At 39.6% G+C, this 24,534-nt stretch overlaps 2 protein-coding genes across 3 annotated transcripts; both read left to right on the top strand.

Moving 5' to 3' along the window:
* Positions 1-5,664: 5,664 nt before the first annotated feature.
* On the top strand, positions 5,665-17,577 carry LOC309712951 (gap junction gamma-1 protein-like). Of its 2 annotated transcripts, XM_082544176.1 has the most exons (4): positions 5,665-5,775; positions 5,875-5,937; positions 6,698-6,778; positions 15,133-17,576. In XM_082544176.1, exon 4 carries the CDS (start codon positions 15,185-15,187, stop codon positions 16,547-16,549), a length of 1,365 nt encoding a protein of 454 aa, XP_082400302.1. In that variant the 5' UTR covers positions 5,665-5,775; positions 5,875-5,937; positions 6,698-6,778; positions 15,133-15,184; the 3' UTR covers positions 16,550-17,576. The 2 variants fall into 2 exon arrangements, with proteins under 2 accessions (XP_082400302.1, XP_082400303.1); XM_082544177.1 differs by lacking the exon at positions 6,698-6,778 and having other exon boundaries at positions 15,133-17,577.
* Positions 17,578-17,735: 158 nt separating this feature from the next.
* dbf4b (DBF4B-CDC7 kinase regulatory subunit) lies at positions 17,736-24,290 on the top strand. Its single transcript, XM_082544173.1, has 12 exons — positions 17,736-18,633; positions 18,957-19,151; positions 19,602-19,775; positions 19,989-20,039; positions 20,138-20,207; positions 20,607-20,671; positions 20,862-20,901; positions 20,994-21,039; positions 21,886-22,017; positions 22,314-22,455; positions 22,570-22,697; positions 22,788-24,290. The coding sequence occupies exons 1-12, from the start codon at positions 18,514-18,516 to the stop codon at positions 24,211-24,213; spliced, it is 2,589 nt and encodes an 862-aa protein (XP_082400299.1). The 5' UTR covers positions 17,736-18,513; the 3' UTR covers positions 24,214-24,290.
* The last annotated feature ends 244 nt before the right edge of the window (positions 24,291-24,534 follow it).

Raw genomic sequence — 24,534 nt, 5'->3', positions numbered from 1 at the left:
CTAAGAGAAGATTTTATTTTCCTTTTCCTTTTTTTTTAGCAACCAAAACAGTAAAGTCTGGTTTTACTTTGGGGTGGTACGAGTCTGTAATTGTTACTTGTTGATGTTGTTGGTTTGAAGTTTATGTTTAGGGAGAGATGACGTCAAAGCTGTGTTGCCGAAATTAAAAGATGAGGGAGTGATGTGGGGGAGGAAACGGTGAGCATCTCAGAGGCACAGGAGATCTAATCTTCCTTCTCAAAGGAGATGATATGTTTATTTATCATGAGGCGCAAGAGGAGGAAAGAATAATACCACTTTTGTAGCAGAAGCACAAGACACAGAGATGAAATGCTAAAAAATTATTTGATTCGTTGTTGTGTGTGAAAATGAGAAAAAGAAAACAGTTAAACAGCAAAGTTTCTGGGACATCTTTATAATAAAAGCACTATTTGGATAACATGTTTATCCAGTTTAAAGGCTGTTGGGTTAATTAGTGTTTAGAAACTTTCTGAATCAAAAGAAACTCCTGTAAACCCAAGTGTGTGTTTGTGGCACATTCACTCAGCTTTTTACAGACAACATCAAACAATACTGTTGTATTGGATTTAACTCGTAGCGCATTAAATCCTTACTGAGGTTGTTACTGTATGCTACTATACTATGAACTACACATCTTTTACAGTCAATTTGAGAAATACTGTACAGACAATGAAAATCCATGAGTCATTTTTTGCCTGCAAAACTAAAAGAAATGATTAAGAATTTTTGAAATGAAACTTTTAGAAGTTTAAATAGTATAATTTAAATGATGTGTCCCAGCCTAAAGAAATTTTTACTTCTTCAGAAACAAGCAAGGGCTAAATGCTAACACCTCGGCTCTGTGAAAAAGGGGTGATTTGACTTTTTCTTGTCAAGGGCAGGTTCCCAGGATCACATATGAAAAGGCACCTTTTCACCAGAAGATGGCGCCAAGTTATTGTGTCGCTGTTAAATCAGCTCAGGAGTGCCCTCCAGTGTGAATGTGACTTTGGCAAGTCCTTACATTATCCCAATTATTTAAGCCAACACAGATTAATAAGAAAACAAAGTGACATCAATGGAAGCAGGGTTCCTCTGGCACAAACAGCAGTGCTGATGTGAATTCATGAAACATGGCTCACAGGATATGACAGTAAAGGCTCTAGGCTGCAGTGATGGAGATGGCGTATGAGGCGCTCCATGTCACCACGTTAGTTTAAGATGATGCTGAAGTCTGCCAAGTAATTCGTTGATTCAGCTCTCTTGCTTGTATGGCCTGTTTTGTTCATACTTAATCTGCTGTAACCTTGTTGCTGCCTTTTAACCAGTGCTTCTTCTCTTGTCTCTCTACGCTCCATTCTTCTTCTGTGGATTGACTTCTGTCAGATTACATAAAGACGAGTCTGTGTGATCAATCTTTTTACCCACTCTCTTGGACATTGTTCTCCCCACATCTGATTTCTTCTCTCTGATTTATCCTGTCACTCCGTGCCTCGGGTGATTCCGTGTCATTGTTGTTGTCTACCGTCATATTTTCTGTTGTCAGTCTAGGACCCCGATGATAATGACACAACAAAAAGCTGACTGTACAGGACACTTGTAGCCCTCACTATCACTGCCTATATGTTGTTCTGCAGTTCCTTTTTCTGTATGATCTATCCATCACACTTTGAAAAACATGTCTGCCAGCTCTGGGCTTTTCCAACTCTCAGCACAAATGATCCTACCAGAATTGATTCTTCAATAGAGGTCATATTGAGCTGGTATTAAGGAGAGACGACATGTATTGTCTGTATAGTCAAATTAACAAAAGACAGCCTGTAGTCCAAGCCCATTTTGGTTGACCTCCAGAGGTAAATAAATGGATAGAAAACACAATTAGCATCAGTTTGAGGAGAATGATGACAAATCGTATTTGAGGATCTCAAACTGGTCAATGACAACCTCCTGTTGTAGCTCCATACATCAGCTGATACAGCCCTTCCTCCCACCAGTAAGAGATGACACTCAACTGTTGAAGTGCTTTAAACGGCCAGTGCTGCCAGATGATTGCGTTTATGGATAACCTCATTGATTGTTCTCCATTCAATTACTCCCTCAGAGGTGAGAGATAACTCAGTTAAGAGGCTCCGGCCTTGTAAGAGGTCACTCTGAATTAGGATGTGAGCTTTCTATGCCAAAGTGCTATCAGGCAGATTTGACTTGTAAGCATTTTGACTGCTCTGCGTTTGATTCTTCTAGTGATAGTTTAAGAGAACACTGGGAGCCAAAAAGTCATGCTAATAGCGTTAGGCGGTGGCCCTCCCTAAAAAGAAAGTTAGCAACAGAAAGAAAAGGAAAGGAGTGGGAACTGTGGGCCGTCTGAGCTGACGTTTATCTAACGTCCTTGAGATGAGCTGTAGAGATAAAAACAAGAGTCCTTCAGTCCTTCACAGAGAAAAAACAATGTCTGAATTGTGTCTGCGTGTCCTTGAAGATGCTAAAAATCACAAAAAAAATCTTCTCTGCACTGAGAAGCTTTCAGTTATCTGCTGAATGTGTGCCAGTGTGAGGGAAGCTGACAAGAAGCCAGGCAGTGTTTGCAATATAAGAAAGTGTACTTTCATAGCAGCAATTGAAATATCCTATTTTGTAATCTATAGTTTCCACCCTGGACTCCCTCACCGCAACTTCACAGCACCCCTAATTACAGCTTAACTGTCCCCCATCTTTCAAACCTCCTTTTACTTTGTAATCTGATCGTAGTATCACCTTACCAAAGGTGTAGATGGCATTACACACCTATTTTTCAAGTATGGGTGGTCTTCTCTTCCAGAAGTGCAGCAAACAGACCTTTATGTGTGAAATACATTCAGTGGCTCTTTAAGGAAGCTTTTATCCTGTGTAACCAAAGCCCAGCGGACAAAGTTGAAACAAACAGTGGGTGTCTGTTCAGTCTCAGACTGCACCATATACAGCATGTGTCTGAAAACACTTGCCTTTGCCCTTTTCATGAAGCCCTGGCTCATGACTTCATTTGTGCAGCAAGAAGAGAAGGATGAACCCAGACAGTTTGCGATTAACCTTTTCCACATATCAGTGGAGGTGACAGATCTGTTAGCTGCACATTTTTCACATTCATTCCCGTTCATTGCTGAGCTGAATATTTCGCACCTAATCCATCATGCGCATTAAAACCGAGTAAAGTCCTTCATCGCTGCCGATCTTCCATGAGAAGAAAAAGACAAAGATAAGCGAGAAATACCTATAACCCTATAAAAACATGACAAAACAAAGGACTGAGACTGTGTGATGTTTATAATATCAGCAGAACTTGCAGTTGTTCCTTTAGTATTTTTTAAGATATAAAAGGTAACATAAGTATGGTTGAGCAGGGTCACCAGATTCCTACAAACAAGAAGTAAGAAATCCAAGGTGGGATGGTCTCAGATTTTGACATTTAGTAGTTAAATACGTGCAAACTGTGGGTAAGGGTCTGGCATTGATCATGTCTTGTATTTGCATTTCCAGACTTAAAGCTAAAAGTGTGTTTTTGTAGTCTTATGTTATAGTCTTTGCACACTTGCATATTCCCTTTTCCATCCTGATTACTGTTAAAGCTATTATTTCAACTGCTAATCTGTCTGATCATCATCTGTGGGTTTGCATTTAAAGATCAGCACATCTTCTTTTTTAGCCGCATGTTTCTTACATTTACTTTTATAAACATGGGACAGATGGGACAAGGGATAGAAAATGGTCTGCAGCACATCACCATGGCTTTTGAGGGCTGTGAAGAAGTATTTGCCTCCTTCATGATTTCTTTGATTTTGCCAATAAACAAATTTTAATACTACACAAAGATAACCAGAGTAAATACTAAATACAGTTTTTAAATAATAATTTAAATTGTTAAGATAAAATAAACGATCCCTTGTGTGAAAGAGTAATTGCCCTCCAAACTTAACAACTAGTTGTGCTATCCTTGGCAGTAAGAACTGCCATCAATAACTGGCAGTGAGTCTTTCACATCGCTGTAGAGGAATTTTGGCCTACTCGTCTTTGCAGAAATGTAAATTCAGCCAGACTGGAGGGTTTTCCAGCATACGCAGCCTGTCTAATGTCGTACCAAAGGATCTTAATCAAAGTAAAGACTTTGACTAAATCACTCCAGAACTTTCATTCTGTTTTTTGAATCATTCAGACTTGCTGATGGACTTTCAAGTATGCTTCAGGTCATTGTCCTGTTGCGTATTCTGAGTGATCTTAAGCTTCAGGGCACAAACTAATGGCCGGAGATTATCCTTTCGGATATTCTGGAGGAGATTAGAATTCATGGCTCTATCAATTACATCAAGCATTCCAAAAAAATTTAGTTAATTACAGTGAATTTGTGATTTAACAAGGCATTACTTCTTCACTTTACTTCTTCATTTACTCTGTTTTTTTCTCTCCTTCTGCTTTTTTCAGCTGCTCCTAATAAAGGAGTGGCCACAAAGGATCGCTGCCTCCATCTCCCCCTATCCCTAGCATCCTGTCACACCAACCCTCTGCATGTCCTTCTTAACTACATTCATGAATGTCCTCTGTGGGCTTCCTCTTTTCCTCCTGCCTGGCACCGTGGTCTACAATATCCTTTGTCTAATATATATGGTAAATGGCCTGTATTTATATAGCGCTTTACTAGTCCCTAAGGACCCCAAAGCGCTTTACATATCCAGTCATCCACCCATTCACACACACATTCACACACTGGTGATGGCAAGCTACATTGTAGCCACAGCCACCCTGGGGCGCACTGACAGAGGCGAGGCTGCCGGACACTGGCACCACCAGTAGGCAACGGGTGAAGTGTCTTGCCCAAGGACACAACGACCGAGACTGTCCAAGCCGGGGCTCGAACCGGCAACCTTCCGATTACAAGGTGAACTCCTAACTCTTGAGCCACGATCCTTCCTCTGCCCATGTCCTCACACACCTCTGTTCCTCTAATGTATTCATTCCTAATCTTGTCCATCCTGGTCACTCCTAGTGAAAATGTTAACACGCTCAGCTGCCTCTTGTCTTTTTGTCAGTGCCACTGTCTCCACACCATACATTGTTGCAGGTCTCTCCACCATTTTGAAAGCTTTTCCTGTCACTAATCAACCCTTGCATTCATCTCCACCCACTCCCTGCACTCACTTCTTCACTTCGCTTGTGCATTATATAGCTGACCCTAGATATTTGACCTCATCCACCTTCACTACATTTACTCCTCACATCTTCATCTTTCCATTTATCTCCCTCTCATTCACACACACGTATTCTGTCTTCCCTCTACTGACTCTCATTCTCCTTCTCTCCCCTGCATACCTGTCCTGGTACTCATACATCAGCTCCTGATTCTCACTTCTGATCTTCCTGTTTGATTTGGCCGAGATCTGACATCAGATCCTGACTGGGGGAAAATAAAAGACTACACTGTACAGTACTTAAAATCAGAGCCAGTGATCATCCAGCTAATTTATGTAGACAGAAAAAGGCAATGTGTAAATTAAAATGGTAATGATGCTGTCAGGCTTTAAAGGCAGATAAACCAGAACCCTGGCATTTAACTGTCATCTTTTTGATTTTAACAGAAAAATCAAGAAGGAAAATTGCCTTATAATGCATCACATACTCTCTCTCTCCTACACACGCACACATGCCCAGAAACCCCTCCTTCCCGCTTCAGCCAGTTTGCCTTCCTCTGCTCTAACCAAGCTCCCTCCGTCTTTGGTTCAGCCTGCTGGAGCTACTTTTACATTTAAAACAGTAAGAGCTAAACTCACCCTCAGCTTTTATGTGAATGGAGATGATTATTAACCACTGTGGTGTAATTTTGTGGTGAAGACTGTATTTCTCTGCATACAGGGAGTACCACATCTTGCTGGTTGATGATTCAAATGCTGATCCAGCGAAAGTCTGCCAAAAAAGGTGAGGTGGCTACAATAAATGATGAGTAACTGTGAAAATTGTTTTGAGGGAATTATTACTAAAAGATTGGAATGAATCATTAGGGCACTAGAAAGACCACGAGACTTGACTTTCTCCTGTTTTTTCTTACAATTTTGTTGTGTTTTGATTAAGAAGCTATAATGTTAGATTAGCCTGTTTAGCAAGTTACTCAGCTTTGCTAGCAAGTTCGGTTACCTGGTTGCAGATTTAGTTAGCCGACTATTTTGTAGGTTATTACACTACCGTAATTTCACAAATGTTGTTTGTAATAATTCAAATATTTAAAAAGTGTGTACAATATATTTGGTGACTCCCCCTCCCCCCCCCAAAAAAGAAAACCCTATCTGAAACTTTGACATCTTATTTTAGCATTAGCATAAAGTTAGCATAAATCCCTTAAACTCCTGTTAGGAAATTTTTATTTTAGTCTGTATGCAGCAAAAATATTTTCTTTTTCCTGAATAAGTTTTTTTTTCTAACATGTGGATCTTCTTCAGCAACTAAGAACCAAATTAGTAGTTGGAAGAGCATGCTGTGTGGGTCCAAATATTACTATTTTAATTTAAATTCTTTTGTTTAATGAAAGACAGTTTAGTTCTCTAGCTAGGCAAGGCACAGTTATAGGAGCTAAAAACATAAACACAGATATGTGAAAATATTTTTTAAAAGGACTAAAAACCTGTCAGATTTTCTTTAACTACATAGTTTTAAAAAATATATATTTCTATTTATTTTACAGGCACATGGGGTTTGAAGTCTCTCTGAGTTCTGGTTGGAATAACAGGAAGGATCGAAAGGAATCAAAGCACAAAGCAAGGGGGTAATAAGATTCATCACAATACTGAGAATGGTTTTTTAAATGAATTTGATCCTGTGCTCTAAGGCTGTTTAAATTACTCAACCAAGTAAAATACTAAAATCCTAGATCATAGTTTGGATGATATGACGGCTGAGTGATATGACATAAAGATCATTCATAAGTCGTCTTTTAAAATTAGAGCAATTTTACTGTTCAAGCTGTTTTTTACTCAGACTCGTAACAAAATGTGCAAAACAGCAGCTGCTGTTGGTTCAGGAATTTCTTAATCATCTGTTCACATGAACTAATGCCACATATGCAGCACTGCAGGTACACAAGCATGAGTTTATGAATGAAATTGATTATGTATGCAATGTTACACAATATTAATATAAGCGATATAATTTTATTCTTTATCTTTTTTGAAAATATACAAACCTACGTTTTCCCCTCACATTTAATTATGTGAATAACCACAAATGCTCAGCATATTTTTAAGACAGAGGGTCTGTGTTACCTTATTACCTTAAGGTATTTTATATATTTCTCCATTAATTTTCTTCAGTTTATCCAATTTGGGGACTTTTCCCACTCGTAAAAAAAACAGTTAAAATATCTTTTTTATCACAGTACTTCTCATTTTCCCTTCATGGAAGTCCAAACCTCTTTACTTGGCCTCAAAATTTTTAATAACTATGAGAACGCCTGCATAGATAATAGCATGTCGTAAATTTTGAATGTTAAGAGAAATATTGCTACGCCTATTACACAAGGTATTTCCAGCTATATCTCAGGATTATATAACCATAATGTACCTGTCTTGACTTTTTCAAGGTAGGCAAACAAACTCTTTAAGCTAGAGGCTCGTGTCCATATCAAACTGTGCGCTTCATGCTGTGTCATAGTGAGTGTTTTGACATCTTTGAGTGGATGGCTCATAAAGTGACCCTGGAAATACCCCGTGGGCTTTGCCTCTTAAAGGCAAGGTACAGAGATAAGAAATGCTGATGGTTTAATTTAGTTTAACTACACCGCTGTTGTTTTCCTTGGGAAAAATACGTGGTCATTATTTTATTTATGTACGTTAGCTTAGACATGGTTTTTTTCTGCCGGCTGTTGTCACTGTTTTCTTCTTTTTTATTCCATCCTCATTAGCGTTGGTGTAGTGCCCCGACAAACCTGCCTCTTGCTTCTTTGATCTTATGAATTCTTGTTTGTTGTTGACTTATTCGCTCTGGGACACAGCGTGGAAGCAATTCTCGTTCTTCTGTCTAAATGCCAGGGCAAGGGGTTGTTAGTTACATTTAAGAGAATGCCCGGTTTGAGTCCAGGCAGGGAGCATGGGATGCATGCTTTCCCTCCTTTAATTCAGCTTTCTACTGTGTATATAACGTGTATCTCATCAAGAAGAAACGCGCTCCAAAAATAAGAGCAGTCTCAGCAATCTACAAACTTTTAACAGTTCCCTTTTAAGTTAATAGCTGTTGACTGTTTCATGCTCAAAGTTAGATTTTGGGTTGAGCATCACTTTTACAGCTTTGAAGGAAACCACTAACCTTCACATCCACAGCTTGAAGCCTTCTCAGATAGGCATGTACAACCCCAGTTCTTTTACTAGCTGTGTAGGAAGCAGGAGGCGGCGGGTCTGGGTCTGGGAGACATCTGGGGAAAGCTTTCAGTGTGGCACTATAAGTAACCGGGGGCGTGGAGCTGTACATTTAGGGACTAGGTGGCTTTACATGAAGACATAACTGTGAGGTTTATTTTCTTGTCCTCCCACCATAGAATTAAGAGATTTTATGGAAGCAAAAAAGGGTTGACAGCAGGCTCTGGTCTGGTGCATATGTGTTTAACAAATGTGGATGGCGTGTTTATCACAAAGTCTGGCCATAATCACAGAAAGGTAATTATCTAAACAGATGTTCATTCACACCTTTCTTTAAGTGTGAAAATACGGCTCTGTTTTTTATTTTGAAATAAATATTTTCGGATTGGAGGATTGCTGATCATCAGACCCAAATATGCTCCTTAAAAATCTTTTGCTGAGGAACCTTTTATCAAGACCCGTGGGAATAAAGCTTAAATATAAAGACCCAGGTTCTCTGTTCAGATTAGGGCTGTGATACAAGTAAGCATAATGAGTCTGTGTTGAAGCGGCACTGAGTCCACATTACTCTGTTTGACAAGAATCTACAGTTTTCCTTGTGATTTTGATCATGTAATATACTGAAATGTCTATTGTGCTTGAGTGTTTGATTTAGTGCAGAAAAACACATGGATTTGATGCAAAATGCAAATAATATTGGGAACCTCTCATCAAAACGGAACTCTCAAGCTTAAAATATTCGGAATATTTTGAGTTATTTTTGCTTCATTCTTTGCTTTGAGTCAAGAAGATCAGTTAAAACTATTGTATATGTATCTTGCTATGCTTAAGTGAGACGTGTGCCTACATTAATTACATTAGGTTGTTGTTTTTATGTTTAAATTTGCTGTACACTGCATGCGTATCCTGGCTGATCATGAGTTAAAAAATGAGCAATGTGAAGGATTGTCCCAGTTTCATGCCGTCGGTAAGGTTCGTGTTTGGGTAGTGGTGATACTGTGCTACTGGGCCTCCAAATGGTACATTACACAACATGGCCAGATGTGCAGGTTTGGAGGGCACGTGACTCTTAATGAGACATTCAGAACTTCTTTTCTTCATGGTGAGACATTAGGAAGGAAGAATATTGAGTCTTATGTTAGCAGCTGGACATTTTTTTAATGTGTCATACTTACTGAATGTGACAGTGTGTCACTGTGTTTATTATTACATAGCGTTAGTGGGAAATTCTTCTGGCATGGAATCAGTATGTGTGTGTGCGTATAGAGCCCTGCATTTGAACTTGTATAATAGGTGGTGTATATTATATCACATTTTATCTGGGCTGTTGAAGTGACGCATTCTGAAAAATATAGAAAACCTCTAATTGTCTCAGTTATCAGCATATTTGTGAGTGAATTGCTGTGTCATTCAGTGTACAATGATATAAAACAGCCAAAAGCTTTGGCAGCTTTCTAAAAAGAATATTCTTAATTAATAATCTTTTCTGAGAACTACCTATAACAAATACCATGTCAGAATCCATTTCTAAGATTATATCAACATCAAAACTAAAAGCTGATTAAATTAGAACTATGTAAAGTTGAAATTGACATAGTTCGTCATACTTGGAAGTTTTTACCCCTCAGTTGTAAAAGGCTGATGAGGTATTGTTTATATTCAGTTACACACACTCAAAATACACTGACAATTCAATTCAATTTTATTTATATAGCGCTAAATAGGGCTGTTCGATATAACGATATATATCGGATGACGATATAAAAACGTCTATCGTTTCATTTTATGCTATCGTTTGTTTTGTGGTGTCGCAAAATAAACTGTTTACAGCAATACTTTTTCATCATTTTGATGGTCACTGTAGTGGCTATATTAATTTCTTAAAGTTCTCTCTTTCTCTTATATTTAATATAACCACACTACGGATGGACAAGCGCCTGTTTTTATGCGTTGTGGTTAGCAACAACGACGGTAACACCGTCGCGTGTCCGCTTGTTTATGGTCCACATAAACCTTTCACAATAAAGCTCAATATCCTGTTGAGACTTTTCAAAATAAACCGAATCACGTGAAAGAGCAGATTATTTACGGATGAGAATTAAAAAAGAGTCGCCAGGTGCTAAAAAATAGACCTTAGACTCAAACGTTAGAACAGGCTTTTCCCCACAGCACGCCGTGTAATAAATACTCACAAAGAAAACAGCGGCCTTTACAACTTATGTCTAAAAATTTATAGTTTCATGCATCGGTTAAAACACTCGACTCCAGCTATATGACACACAGCTGGAAACACTTCCCGCAAGACGAGCTGCCCGAGAATTCACAGAATTTACAGAAAATGTTAAATTTTTGTGATTTATATTGCTATCGGGACGATAGATGTCTTATATCAGGATATGAGAATTTGGTCATATCGCACAGCCCTAGCGCCAAATCACAACAACAGTCGCCTCAATCAATTATTATATTCAAATTATGTATGAAGCATGTAATAGTCACTTGCAGCGTGGTGTCCTGAAGATTACAGATGAAAGATATAGTGCCTTAACCCATTTGATTTGTCTTTTGATTGATTGATTTTTTTGTAATTTATTTTCTTGTGACATAAATGAACCAAGTAAAGATAAAGCTTTAAAGAATTGCTTTTTTGATGAATGCTCTATTCAGCGAGGTAAAATAAATTATTCCATATATCAGCAGTTCCAGCACAATCTCAGTCATGTTCCCGTGTCACATCTCTGTCTCCTCTTGTCATGTACAGTTACAAGTAGTAGAGCAGGAGCTAGATTGTTTGAATACAAACTCTTCTTAGGAAGCCTCTAAAGTCAGGCACATCACATGCAAAGTTTGCCCCACAGAAGTCTAGATCTTTAAAACTTTACTTACTTTAGGCGTCTGCAGCCCTAGATTTGAGCAAATGGGTGTCTTCGGCTTAGAGGTTTTTTGGGGTTAGGTAGAGTATTTAGTAGTAGTGCATAAGTGAAAAAAAGTGCTCTTCTCCTTTTCTTCTCTTTACCCACATGTCCTGGAGTTAGATGGCGTCCCTGAGCCTGGTTTAACCAGACATCTCTTCCTGTAACAGGAAGCTCTTCCTCACTGTTGTCACCAGGTGTTTACTCACAGGGGATTGTCTGATCTATTGTGTTTTCTCTCTAATATTGTAGGCTCTTTACTTCACGATAGAAACCACTTTGAGACAAAGTTTGTATTGCTGGCACTATATACACAAAACTGAAATTAATTTAATTGAAAATAAAATTTTAGATTTATATTAAAACCTCTTAAAAAAGCTGCCTTTGGTATTTACAAGTTGCACTGTCAGTTTTGTGACTGACGGGGTGGCTGTAGCTCAGGTGGCAGAGCAGGTCAGCCACTAATCAGAAGGTCGGTGGTTCGATCCCAGGCTGCCTCCTGGCTGCATGCCAAATATCCTTGGGCAAGATACTAACCCCGTGTTTGCCTACTGGTGGTGGTCAGAGGGCCCGGTGGCGCCAGTGTGTCCGGCAGCCTCGCCTCTGTCAGTGCGCCCCAGGGCAGCTGTGGCTACAATGTAGCTTGCTATCGCCAGTGTGTGAATGGGTGAATGACTGAATGTAGTGTAAAGCACTTTGGGGTCCTATGGACTAGAAAAAGCGCTATACAAATGCAGGCCATTTACCATTTACTGAAAGGCGTGGACACAGGTATTTTTATGGCTAGCTTTATTGCAGCCTTCCAGAAATTTTAGGAGGAAAATATTTAAATGACTCACACAAACAGGATTTACTAAGGTTTGCGGCACACAGTTTACTATAATTTGCACCAACTTTAACACAAAAAGGCCTGTCTTAGTTTTTTCGCCTTATGTGGTTGTGATAGCTGCCGGTGGGGGTTTTGAAATTGGAGATGTTATCAGAACTAGTGGGTAATTGCCGATTGTGGATGACTCAAAGCTGTGAGCTCTCTCCTGTAGCTCTTCACGGAGTTTGGAGCCGAGTCCCACATATTTCTGGTCTTCAGTAATACTGGTATATTAATGTAGCAGAACTGACTGAACTGAACTTGACGTGGGGTATTGGAGGGAGGGACAAGAAAAATCTCAATAAAAGATGCGTACGAGGATATAACTTGCATCTTCATAGGCAGCCGGGTTACAAGTGACCAAGTTACCGTGAGCACAGACGTTTGCATTTTTTTCAGGCTGTTAGTCACATTTCTACACAGAGATCAGTACACATGTCTGTGTATTTTATCTCAGAAGTGCGCACACAAAAAATAACTTTGTTGTAGTCTTTTTTCTCCCTTCCTTCCCCCCCCCCCCCCTCTTCCCTTTAGAGCTTCTCTTTAGATCTTGGAATTCAGTTGCCTCTCATTGACTGAAATCTCATGAAACGTCATGCTATTTCAAAACTTCTTACATAAATCCCATGCGACAGGTCTGCCTGTTTTTGGCTCATTAATTTGTTCTACTCTCTGCCAATTGCTGATCACCATTGAAATGAACTGTGTTCTTTTTCCGTACCCATCAAAACATTTTTTAATTGCAATATCATGCTGATATGTACTGCTTAGTACATTTGGGTCTCAACAGCTTACATTAATATGATAAAATGGTGCCATTATTGAACATCAATGAATGGCTTTACTTCAGCTAAACTTAAATGTAAATTATCATTGGATTAGGGATAAAAGGTTAATGCACATATACTTGATTTTCAGCACTTACGCCAACATTAATTTCTAGCAATTAGATTTAAGAAAATGATAAGTCAGTGTTTTTATCCATTTCTAACACATATTTAAAAACTACTTTGCTTACTTTGAATGCCTAAGCAGCACTTACTGCTCTGTGATCCACACTCTGCTGTCATGATTTGTCTGGCCGGACTCAAATGCAGGACTCAGGAATGAAAGTGCGGTGAGTTTATTTACAGTGCTGGTGTAGATAGTGCTATATACAAAGTCTTTTTGAAGTGCTCGGTTTAAGAGTCCAATATGTACAAAATCTAATGGAAGGAAGGTTCTGTGAATCAAAATCCCCGAACAGAATCTCCTAACTCCGCCAAGTAACAAACAGTCTCGGAACTCCGCTGGGACGTCCTAAGCACATAAAGAAGCACATTAGAGGTCTTCGGCCAGTTCACAGAGCCTTACAAAGAGACAAGATGAAGAATACCACAGTTAGATAACACTCAGGTGAATTCTGAAGGTCAGGTCCTACCTTAAATAGCAAACAGGTGAATGGCAGTTTTCTGTGTGAGAACAGCATTTTTATATGCATCTTTTTCTGCATTGTGTTATGTATTTCATGCAGCTAGTAATATCAGATAGCCAATATATCAATCAGACTTTAATGCGGAGTGCATTCATTACCATAATAGGCAAATAAATATATTGTATATTGTTGTAAATTAACAAATCAACGTTGAATGGCTTTTCGTTTTTAAGGTGTAATATAAATTACGATGGCAATTACACTTAGGCGTTCCATCTGCTTCATTACTCTTCCCTTTGTGTACTAATATTGAGGATGTGTTTGGACATGAGCTACAAGGCACAGCTATCATTGAAGGATGAAAGTGTTGTTATTGTGAAGAAATACACTATTTGATTACCATGTATAGGAAAGACAAAGTACTTGCCTGTGATTTATTTCGAATCAGGAGGTAGGTGTGCATTCTGCAGAAGAGCTAAGTGCTCATACCCATCTGTGCAAACAAATGGAGCTAAACAAAACACATAGTGAGTACAGTAGAAGAGTGTGTGGCGTCTTTATATGTAAAATAAAAGCTGAGCAATTCATTCTGCGTGTCAGGAAAAAGAGAGACAAATTGAGAGATATACAAAAATGGAAAGAGTAAGAAATCATTTTTTTCCTACTCTGTATTATCAGATTCTGGCAAGAAGAGCTCTGTGCTGAACTTAGTTTGTCTTCAAATTGAAAATAATATGTCAAAGGCAGGAAAAAGTGTGTTAGTTATGTACATTTGTAATCCTGGAGGGCATGTCAAGAGCATATGTGTCAAGTCCTGTTCCTCAGAGTATCCTTTTGTCCTTCAGGTGGATGTACAGCAGTGAGTTAAACGAATTTGCTTGCATTATACAAAGTTTTGGAACTTTTTTATTTGCTTTTTTTGTTTCAGGAAGCTCATTTTATCTTTAATGCACATATTGTGGTTGTATTATGTCAGTAGCACCATGGTTGACTATATGTTTTCAAATAGAACAATAAGCTAAATTGCAGTAAAGGTTATAAGGAATGTGTAAAAAACCTTTGTGGCCTTATTCAGGCCAAAGTGTAATATATATATGGCATGCACAATGTTTAATTTTCTGAGCAATTCCACCTCCTTTTAGAAGATCCCTGTAATGGCTTTTCATGTGACCTGTAGCACTAATGAAAAATGCCAAGTTAACCAACCGATAAATCTATGTGAGAAGACAGTGTGCCGTCACTCCCTAAACCATGTTTGATAGAAGTAGAAGTAATGATGTTTCTTTTTAGTTTAGGACATAGAAAAGACAGGGAGAAGGATTAAAAGGGGAGCAAAAGAGACAAACTGGAGCACAGGCCAGCAGGGGAATGGGGGCAGCCATACTCGGTTATGGTAGAAGCAGCGAATCCTGGAGGGAGTAAACCTTTAGTTTCTTCTTTTGTCTCTGACTTCATTTGTTACCCTTGGCAGCTCGAAAAGAGATGACATAACCACCTTAGTGTTCAATGAATCAATGTAGATATTTGCCTTTTAAGTTTGCATGCATGACCCAAAGCTTTCTGTTCTCTCCACAGGGAGTAAGAGGACGTGTATGTTGCCTCTTGCTGTAGTTTTTCCACCACTACCATGAGCTGGAGTTTTCTGACTCGCCTGCTGGAAGAAATCCACAACCATTCTACATTTGTGGGCAAGATCTGGCTCACCACTCTCATTGTTTTCCGCATTGTGCTAACAGCCGTAGGAGGAGAGTCAATCTACTACGATGAACAAAGCAAGTTCGTCTGCAACTCAGCACAGCCAGGCTGTGAGAACGTATGCTACGACGCCTTCGCTCCACTCTCACACGTCCGCTTCTGGGTCTTTCAAATTATCCTGGTGGCCACCCCTTCAGTTATGTACCTGGGCTACGCTGTCAACAAAATTGCTCGGGCAGAGGAGAAGGCAGAAAGTGGGGGAGTGAATGGATTTACCCAGAAGAAACCCAAGAAGCACTATCTTGCAGGCAGAAAGCAGCACAGGGGCATTGAAGAGGCTGAGGATGACGACGAGGAAGACCCGATGATCTATGAAGTGGCAGAGGTGGAGAACGACGATTGTGAAGCAGAAAAGGGAGGCAGCTGTGATAGAAAAGAAAAAGCCAAAGTACGCCATGATGGGCGTCATCGTATCAAAGAGGATGGATTGATGCGCCTTTACGTCGTCCAACTCCTGTTGCGCTCCTTGCTGGAGGTTGCTTTCCTCTGTGGTCAGTATGCCCTCTATGGCTTTTCCGTTCCTGCCACCTATGTATGCAAAGACCAGCCCTGTCCTCATAAGGTGGACTGCTTTGTGTCGCGACCAACTGAGAAGACAATCTTTCTCCTCATCATGTACACAGTCTCCCTGCTCTGTCTAGCACTCAATATATGGGAGATGCTTCACCTGGGCATTGGTACCATGTATGAGATAATACACTCCCGCAAGACGGAGCTCCCCAATGAGGAGCTCTACGGGCTGGCAAGAGGACAAGGCCGTCTTAACGAGGTGAGATTGAGTGAGGAAGACTACAGCTCTTACCCATTTTCTTGGAATGCACCAGCGCCTCCACCTGGGTACAACATCGCCGTCAAACCTTCTCTAGGGAACCACAACCAACCACTACCCATCACTGATCTCACTAATGCCAAGCTGGCATGTCAGCAGAATCACGTGAACATTCCCCAAGAGGAGCGTCAACAGAACGGCATTAATGATGAAAACCAGTGCAGAGTTGGGAAGGGAGATGCACCCAGGGCTGTTCATAAGGACAGCGGTAGACCTCAGAAAATCCTGGAGGGTGATAATCAGACCTACATCCAGCTGCAGAGCCACACTAACAACCGCAGCAAGCCCCACCGTGAACGTAAACACCGGCAGACCAACAGACACGCCTCCAGCAGGGCAGATACAGACAGAGGCAGCAGCAGCAGTAGCAGCAAATATGGAGTCATAAAGGGTTCAGAGTGGATTTGAAACACGACTATGTAAAACAGCTTACCTATTTAGCTCAGTTCAGTGAAAAAGCTTTGTATAGCAGGAAAATAATATCTTGAATACCTTTTGCGCTAAGATTTTGGTACCCTGTTTTTGTTTACCTTCTTTAAGCAGAGACTTTAATGCTGCAATTGAAAGTGCCTTACTTAAACCATCTAAAAGCAGCTTCATTCAAACTGAGCAACCCTTTATGTTACAGAGTTAATGTTTTTTTCATTGCCATCCACAGTTAAAGATTTGAATAATTTTGCTCATGAATATTCAAAATTGTTCTTCAGTTTCTTTTTGGTGTAGATCGTTTTCCCACAAGCAACAAAAAGGCTGTTTTCACATATGTACTGCAGCCCTAAACCGTATCAATCATTAGATATTGTCTTTAACATGCCAGTTCTCTAGTAAAAAATGCATGATGTTTAATTGTGCAAAATCAAGAATAGAGAAGCGAATATTCTGCTGAGTTCACAGGTAATGAGTGGTCATCCTGTTTCCTGCCTCCTGCACGCTATAGTCAGGCAGTGCCCTCCTCACGACCACAGGGAGTTTTTCCGATAGTCTAAATGCAGCTGACTGGAATGTCCTGCTGTCTGTTTTATGTAAGTTAAAACAACAATGTCCTGGTCTAATTCTGATGATTTGTTTTTAGAAGTTGTGTTTGAAAACAGCTGACAAAAAAATAACAGACAGTATGTTTCAGCTGGTAATTTCACCATATTTTCTTTTGGTATTTTAAAAGCATTCCCACTATTTTTTTAGAAAGAAAAGAGAAGTTTTCGTTATTGTTTCGAGAGGCAAGTTAAAAAAAAAGTCATATATTATAGTACAGGTATTACCTTTTTTTTAACATACTTTATTTTTTCAACCATTCATCCAGTAGTATACATTAAAAAGAACGAGTGTATCAAGCTTTTTATATGCTTCATTTGTTTCTTTCTTTTATCAATCTTTTACTTGGATTTCCATATTTTCAGTCTGAAAGGCCATTTGTCATTTGTTGTTACTGTGTTTGGTTTTGTTAAAAAATATTTTTAGGAACAAAAAGTGCATGTTTTGAATAAAGAGTTTGTATTTGTCTCATAATCTTTGTCTTGTTTTCAATGGTTTGATTGTCAGTCTAGAATGAAAACTATATTATTAATTTAATGCTGAATATTTGAGCATGTGGGTAATTTACACTGGTAGTCAGCTTAAGCTTGCATTGCCCTCTGCTGGGCACAAAGAGGGAATAATATAATAGTTCTATGTCTCTTTCAGTGGGATCCCTGTAGATAAAACTTACCAAAATTTTTCTGTGTCTATATTTGAAATCTGTCATATGTTGGAAGTTTTATTGAAAGAAAAACTCATCACTGAGAAATCTAATATTTGTGGTGAAATATTTAGTTTATGGCTCCTTAAAACTAACATGGCAAGTAGAATTTAACATACCGTAGTCAAAAATGAATCTTGGGGATTCTCTCTGGAAATGTGTTTAACCAGTGATTGTAGTTTTCTGTAGTCATTGTGTTTGACCCGCTGATATGCTGATAATTAGTTGCAATAAGTGTCAGATCAAGCATCAACTAAACAGCTAAGTTGCTTTTCATTAATTGTTATTGTCTGTTTTCTTGAATTTCATAAGTTATTTGTCTTATTTTCTTTTTCAAGGGCCAAAATTGATAACCAGGGTGCTTTTGTGTTGGGTTCAGGATACTGTACCAGTGACTGTAAGAACCTTACCATTAACTCATAATATATTTCCTATATATTAAAAGGTATATTTGAAAATGAAAGCCAGGGCTCACGTTTCAGTCAACAGGTTATGTGGAGGGCAGCGTCAGGAGCAAACAGTCTTTTCTTTTTTGACGTCAGTGCTAAATTAAAATGGGAAGGCGTTTCAACTTTTGATTTCACACTGATTGAAAAGCACCTGAAGGCAGCGTCAGACCGGATGTTACGCCGTCTTCATGTCCGCACGTCCTCCAGTGTTTTTGAAAAAGCGGCGGTTACAGCTTCGCCGGCTTGTTGACGAAGCGATAGCAGTGGGGGTTTTTTTCGCTTCTCTCCAGCACAGGAACAAAACACAAGTAAGCCGTGTTTCTTTTCTCTTTTTTGTCACAAAGAAGCAGAACATGGGTTAAATTAGCCGACATTGAATGGTTTCTGGCTGTTGTTAGAGAGAGCTAACCTCGCTCAAGTCGGCTAAAGCTAACTAGCAGAGTGGCTAGGCTGAAACTTGAACTGCGCAGTTGCGTTTTGGTGGTCATCTTACGTGACCGAAATTTAAACTGCTGCACTTCAAAAAAAAAAATCGTAAACATAGTTGCTAGAAAGCTAATTTATACTCTTGCCGGTTTTGTAACTTAAAAGCTTATTTGGATCTTGACAGATGTTCCTTTAATTTTTGTAGGCTCCTGGTGCTTGTGACAGCCTTTACTGCACCAGGATCATGCAACAGCAGCAGTATTCAAAAGAACGTGGATATGGGCTCCTGGGGAAGCTGTGTCTTGGGCCAAAAAAGCTGGAGGGAAAGACCTTCTACCTGGACAATGTGAAGAAACAGCCAACAGTCCTGCTTTTGGAATCCATCTCTCTTTTTGGAGGGGTAAGCATATGTTAAGATAGCCTGCCAGTGGAACCTTTTTTTACAGGCGCTTAAAAGGCTGTTGTTTAAAGGCTGTCGCATTGTATTTAAAATATATCTTCAAAAGTGTCTGTAAGAAGACAGACACTTTTTGATATAGATGACAAAAGCATCAATCTTGAGTCTTTTAAACCTTTGAATAATGGATTTAGTCTTGAATTCTGCACGCATACAACCCTAATAACGAATATATTGATCGTCCTCACTGATCTGATCTTTTCTTTTGTATGTCATTGCCTGTACTCGTGTCTGTTTTCTTTAGAAAACAAAGTATTATTACTGTTGATAAACACTTGATAAGTCCAAATGGTCAGTGAACACTTACAGTACATCCACTGGACTGAGGTTAGATTTTGCATTCATCAGAAACTCACATGGATATTGTTTTAATTTTTTTTTTTTCTTTTGAAGAGGGTCGAGAGTTTTCTACACAAGGATGTAAACTTTGTTGTGACTGGAAACAAAGAAGGCCTGGACAAGAAGAGTATTGTTTCCAAGGGTGGGGCAAGTCAATCAGCCCAACAACTGATTAAGCAGCGGGACAACGGCCTCATCAAGCAGCGACCTGGAACTCCCAGGCCAATGGTACTTTATCTCCTTTTATCACTTTCAGTCAGGCTTTTGGTTAGCTATCAAATACCACAAATCTATTTTGGCAGATGATTTACTGCCCTGAAACCTGGAAAGCTACTCTGAAAACATTCTAACACAAGATCACTAAAAAGATCAAACTCATTAGGCATTAGTGTAAGTTAAAATGAACTACACTGTATAACTGCACTGCATTTGTGTCTATAGGCTTGCAGCAGTCGAGGGAAAGCGCTGCTCGAAAAAGCCATTCGCAACAATGTAAGTCAATGAAGACAAAATTCTCTTTATAAGTACTGATGATGTATTTTGATATTTTAATTCTTCACTGTCTCTTTTTTGATGAATCTGCCTTGTAGGAACGACTGCAGGGAAGCAGTGTTTTGTCCAGTGCTCGATCATGGGGAGTCAAGATTTTGCATGTGGATGGTATCCTTTTGACTAAATTTAATGGAATTTCACAACACACCATGATTAACATGCAGTGAGCCTATGCTCACAGCAGATGGCATTGTGTGATTGCTCATGTTTTCTTGTATGCTGCTATTTTAATGCGGCTTTTAATTGGAGTTGTCTGCTGTGTACCAGTTTGTGGCTGTTTATCTTGTCCAAGGAACAATCAGAAACTTGGCAAAGCGCTACATCAAATCCAGACTGTTCCTAAAGTGGCTGGACTTGAACTATTGTGTTATTTTCAGTACTCAAAAGTATCTTTTTAGGAGAGATGTCTACAGTGTCCTTTGTACTTTGTTTTAAACTCAGTGCCCAGATTAAATAAACATTATTTGTGTTTTGCACATTGAAAGTTGTTCCTTAATGTGTTATCAGATGTCCTCTGTTATCTGAAACATTTAACTCGAGAGAGCTTCAGTACTAAACACAAGAGGGCAGAGGTGAGGTGTTTGAGCTGTTTATCTTTTCACATCATTTGACAGATTTCCTGTTGTAGTGGTTTTTAGATTTTAGGGCTGGAAAATGGTAACGATAGCGAGCAAACACATGATGGAGACCAATTAAAACTGAATGAAGTAAAAGATATAGTTGATGTTGGTTTCATATTGATGATTTTTATTTTTACTGCAGAAGACTGGCACTAAACATCAAGGCTCTCCTGCTGTCAAGGGTAAGTCTGTGGTTATGTTTTGATTCAATTTCCTCACATTTGTACTTTGGCTAATTTATTTGTCTTTTCCTTCTCAAATCTGCTGTCAACAGCTTTGGCTTTGAGATCCCCGTATCTTAAAATTGAAGACTTGAGCAGGTGAGTTCCCTCTTTTGAGGAGTTCAGTTTATATTTAAGGAAGAGAAAGTTTATTTCTTTCCTTTAGAAATCAGTCAAAAAAAAAAAGAAATCAGTCACGCCTAGTTTTAGAATAGCTTAAAATAACAAGATACTCCGATGTTTTAAGTTAATTTTTTTTCTTCCCCAAATTAAATCCTAGTCAGTAAAGATAGACAAGTTGGGATTTAGCAAGGCAAAGGAAGGTTTTTCTTTCTCCCCCAAGGCCTGCAAAGCCTCATTTAATGGTTCGGTGTCAGATTCGAGCCTTTTTTAGAGGGTTAAGCATACTGACAGTGAAGCAGCAGTGGGGGGCAGTGATCTATCCCATTGTTTCTGCCCGTCTTGCCCCACTGGGTGCTGGTTCTGGAGGTGTGTATTTCAGCCCAGTTGAATTTCTTGTAATGTGAGAGCTCCCCTCCCACTGAGGCAGCTCCCCAGGAGGCCAGAGCTCAACTGATACGATTTCTATTTGATGAGGCTTTGCAAGCTCCACTGCCCCTTCCTGCAGGGGATCTCTGTGTGCTAACAGAGCCCATCATTTGCGCTCTCATTTCAGTTAATTGATGTGATCTGGCTAATGTGTATGGGCCATTGCTATGACATAGAACCCATGGCATCTGGACTGCTAGATACAGTCTTATCTCAAATAAGTTTTTGAAAAGTGGTTAATATAGCTTCAAAATGCTTCAGTTATATAATTACTGTATTACTGAGTCAGTCTTTATATTCTTAGTGTTGTAATGTTGAAACATTGATACAGACATTTTTATTTGGTTTTTCATTTTTTCTATTGTTCCTCCCTCTGTTATTCTGCCATGTAAACAGGAAATACAAGCCTTTGCACATGCAGTCTATGACCTTCCCAGATCTGTACTACGCTGGTCGATTCAGTCCCTTTGAATGTCCTCCTCCTCCTCGGTTTGAAAAGAAGACAGAGATGGAGGAAACCAAAACAAGGTTTGTTCACATGTGGTTGGCTAACTGTTTGAATAATACTGATTAATATATATATATATATATATATATATATATATATATATATATATATATATATATATATATATATATATATATATATATATATATATATATATATATATATATATATATATAAAACAAACTGTTTGATTATTTTTCATTTTTGAATAAATGGTTGAAATGATGGTGGAAATAAATTGCACTCCATGAAGAAAGTGTTTTATTGTGTAAAAAGTATTTTGAGGGTTCATAATATTTGTATTTTTCTTAATTAGGGTCAAGAAAGTTGAAAGTAGCATTCAAGAAAAATCCCAAAGTAAATCCCCACTTAGTTGTAACCCTTCACCTTGGCGACCACGCAAAAAGGACCCTTCTTACTGTGAATGCTGCCAACAATCATTCACAAATCTGGAAGAGGTAGGAATTTTTTTTTTAATTATTATTTAAAGCAAATAGAAGTTGGTTCCTTTGGGTGATTTTGTTCATTTTCATGGTGTGGGTTTTTGTTTTTGTTTTTTTTTGTCCTTGAAGCACTTGCAGTCCAATCAGCACCGCACATTTGTGCTGGATCCTTTGAATTACAGCTTGGTGGATGAGCTTGTGGTTGATATGCTTCCAGAATTTGATCCCAATCCACCCCAGCAAGAAGAACTGAGCAGGTCAGCTTGGATTATGAAATATTTTGATATAGATTTATTTATATATTTTTTTTTTTCTGTTTTCAACTGATTGTCTGTATCCTTCTCTAGAATTCCAACTCCTTTGCCTATCCATGATGTCTGTGAACTGGAGCCTCTTTCTGATGCCGAGACGGAGCATACTGTTCAGGCCCTGCGGAGACGAGGTTCATCATTAAATACTCACCTTTCCAGCCCTACCAGGGGTCCTCTTTCCTGTCCAGGCCCTGCCAGTCCATCACCAGGAGTTCAGTTTACCGTCCCAAATCCAGGCGCTCAGTCTTTCAATCATGTGACAAACTGCCAGCTGCCTGATATGCATCCTCAGGCTTTGAGTCCAGTCATGCCTGTATTAAAACCTGAAGTAGAAGCCCAGGACTCAGTCAATCAACTGCCTGAAATTCAGCGTCTCTCTCCATGTCCCCTCTCTGACCCTTTCTCCCTGCCTCCAGTCCTCAGCCCCCAAGTCCCCTATTCCTACATTATAAATCCTCAAAGTCCTTACTCAGACCCCCCTGTCCTCAGTCCCCAACCATACATCACAGAGGAGCCTGTGGAAGGATCAACTGAGGATGGTGTGTTTACATTTGCCTCAGCATTCAGAGATTTTCTCTCCACCCCACCAATTACCTCTGGGGCTGTGACCAATGCAGGAAGAGCAAAAACGGACAACGTTGTTGAGTTTGCTGGGCTTGTGTGTTCTAACAGAGATTTGGAGTGCACCACGCGATCTTCTGGTAGATCTCGTTCCCTTCCTCGTCAGTCAGAAATCGCAGTAAACTCCAAAAAGCGCAGTCGATCTGCCAGCCCTGAATGTAGCAACAGTAAAAGGATGAGGACAACAAAGACTGGTAACAGTGATAGCTGGACGGGACAAAATATTAAACCACCAAAACTACAAAGTGACAATACAGCAAAGAGTGAATGCGCTTTACTCTTGGACAAGCTCCGTTATGAAATCTCTCAGTCTTGTCTCAGTTCAACTGTCTCTTCAACATTTACTACTGTGGATATGTTTGATTTAAAACAGACTTGTAGTACGTTTTGTTTTCCGAGTGCACAGAATTTAGCTCGATCCTCTGTCAAAATTGACCCGGTTGCCACTCAACCAGTCGACTTCCACACTGATAAATGTCACAGTGGGATTTCTAGTCAAGAATCTCAGCGTTCAGTATCTCACTCTACCTCAATCTGTATCGAGCCAGGCCTCATCCCAGACCTGGCAAAGCTCTCTCCATCATCCTCAGAGTCAGACTGGGACTGTGACCTGCTGTCACAGCTGGGCCCGACCTCAGCTACACCTCTGGCTTCCACTGAACAGAACTGTGAGCTCGACAAGGAACTACTCCACAGGCCGTGTCCCTGGATGCACAACACCAGCTACGAGTCACACCTGCATACTGTCCTTAAGCCATCAACCCCATCCGCCTCAATGTGCGGGGAAGAAAGGGACCCTTTTAGCAGGACTGTGGTACAGATTGTAGAGGTTCAGCACTGACAGCTATTTTCTTGACTTTTTTGTGAAAGATGCGAAGCACAAAAGCCCTTTGTACACTGAATAAATATTTAAAATTAGGGCTTAATTTCAGATTTAATTGTCTTCTGCATTACATGCTGATTAATTTATCCTGCATCTTCCCAAGAATTTGAATCCTGTTGATGATCATGTTCCTCTTGAACCCTCATTGTGCATAGTCCCCTTAATAGTATTGTGTGTTGTGCTGACTGCAGTCGCTCAGGCAGCTCTGTTCGGGAACTTGTGGCGATACTGAGAATTTAATGAGGCCTTCCTGAAAGGGGGCATTATTCAATTACTGTA

This window comes from Aulonocara stuartgranti, assembly GCF_965226115.1.
Source record: "Aulonocara stuartgranti genome assembly, chromosome: 8".
NCBI classification, from domain to species: Eukaryota; Metazoa; Chordata; class Actinopteri; order Cichliformes; family Cichlidae; genus Aulonocara; species Aulonocara stuartgranti.
This window is presented reverse-complemented; position numbering and strand designations above follow the sequence as displayed.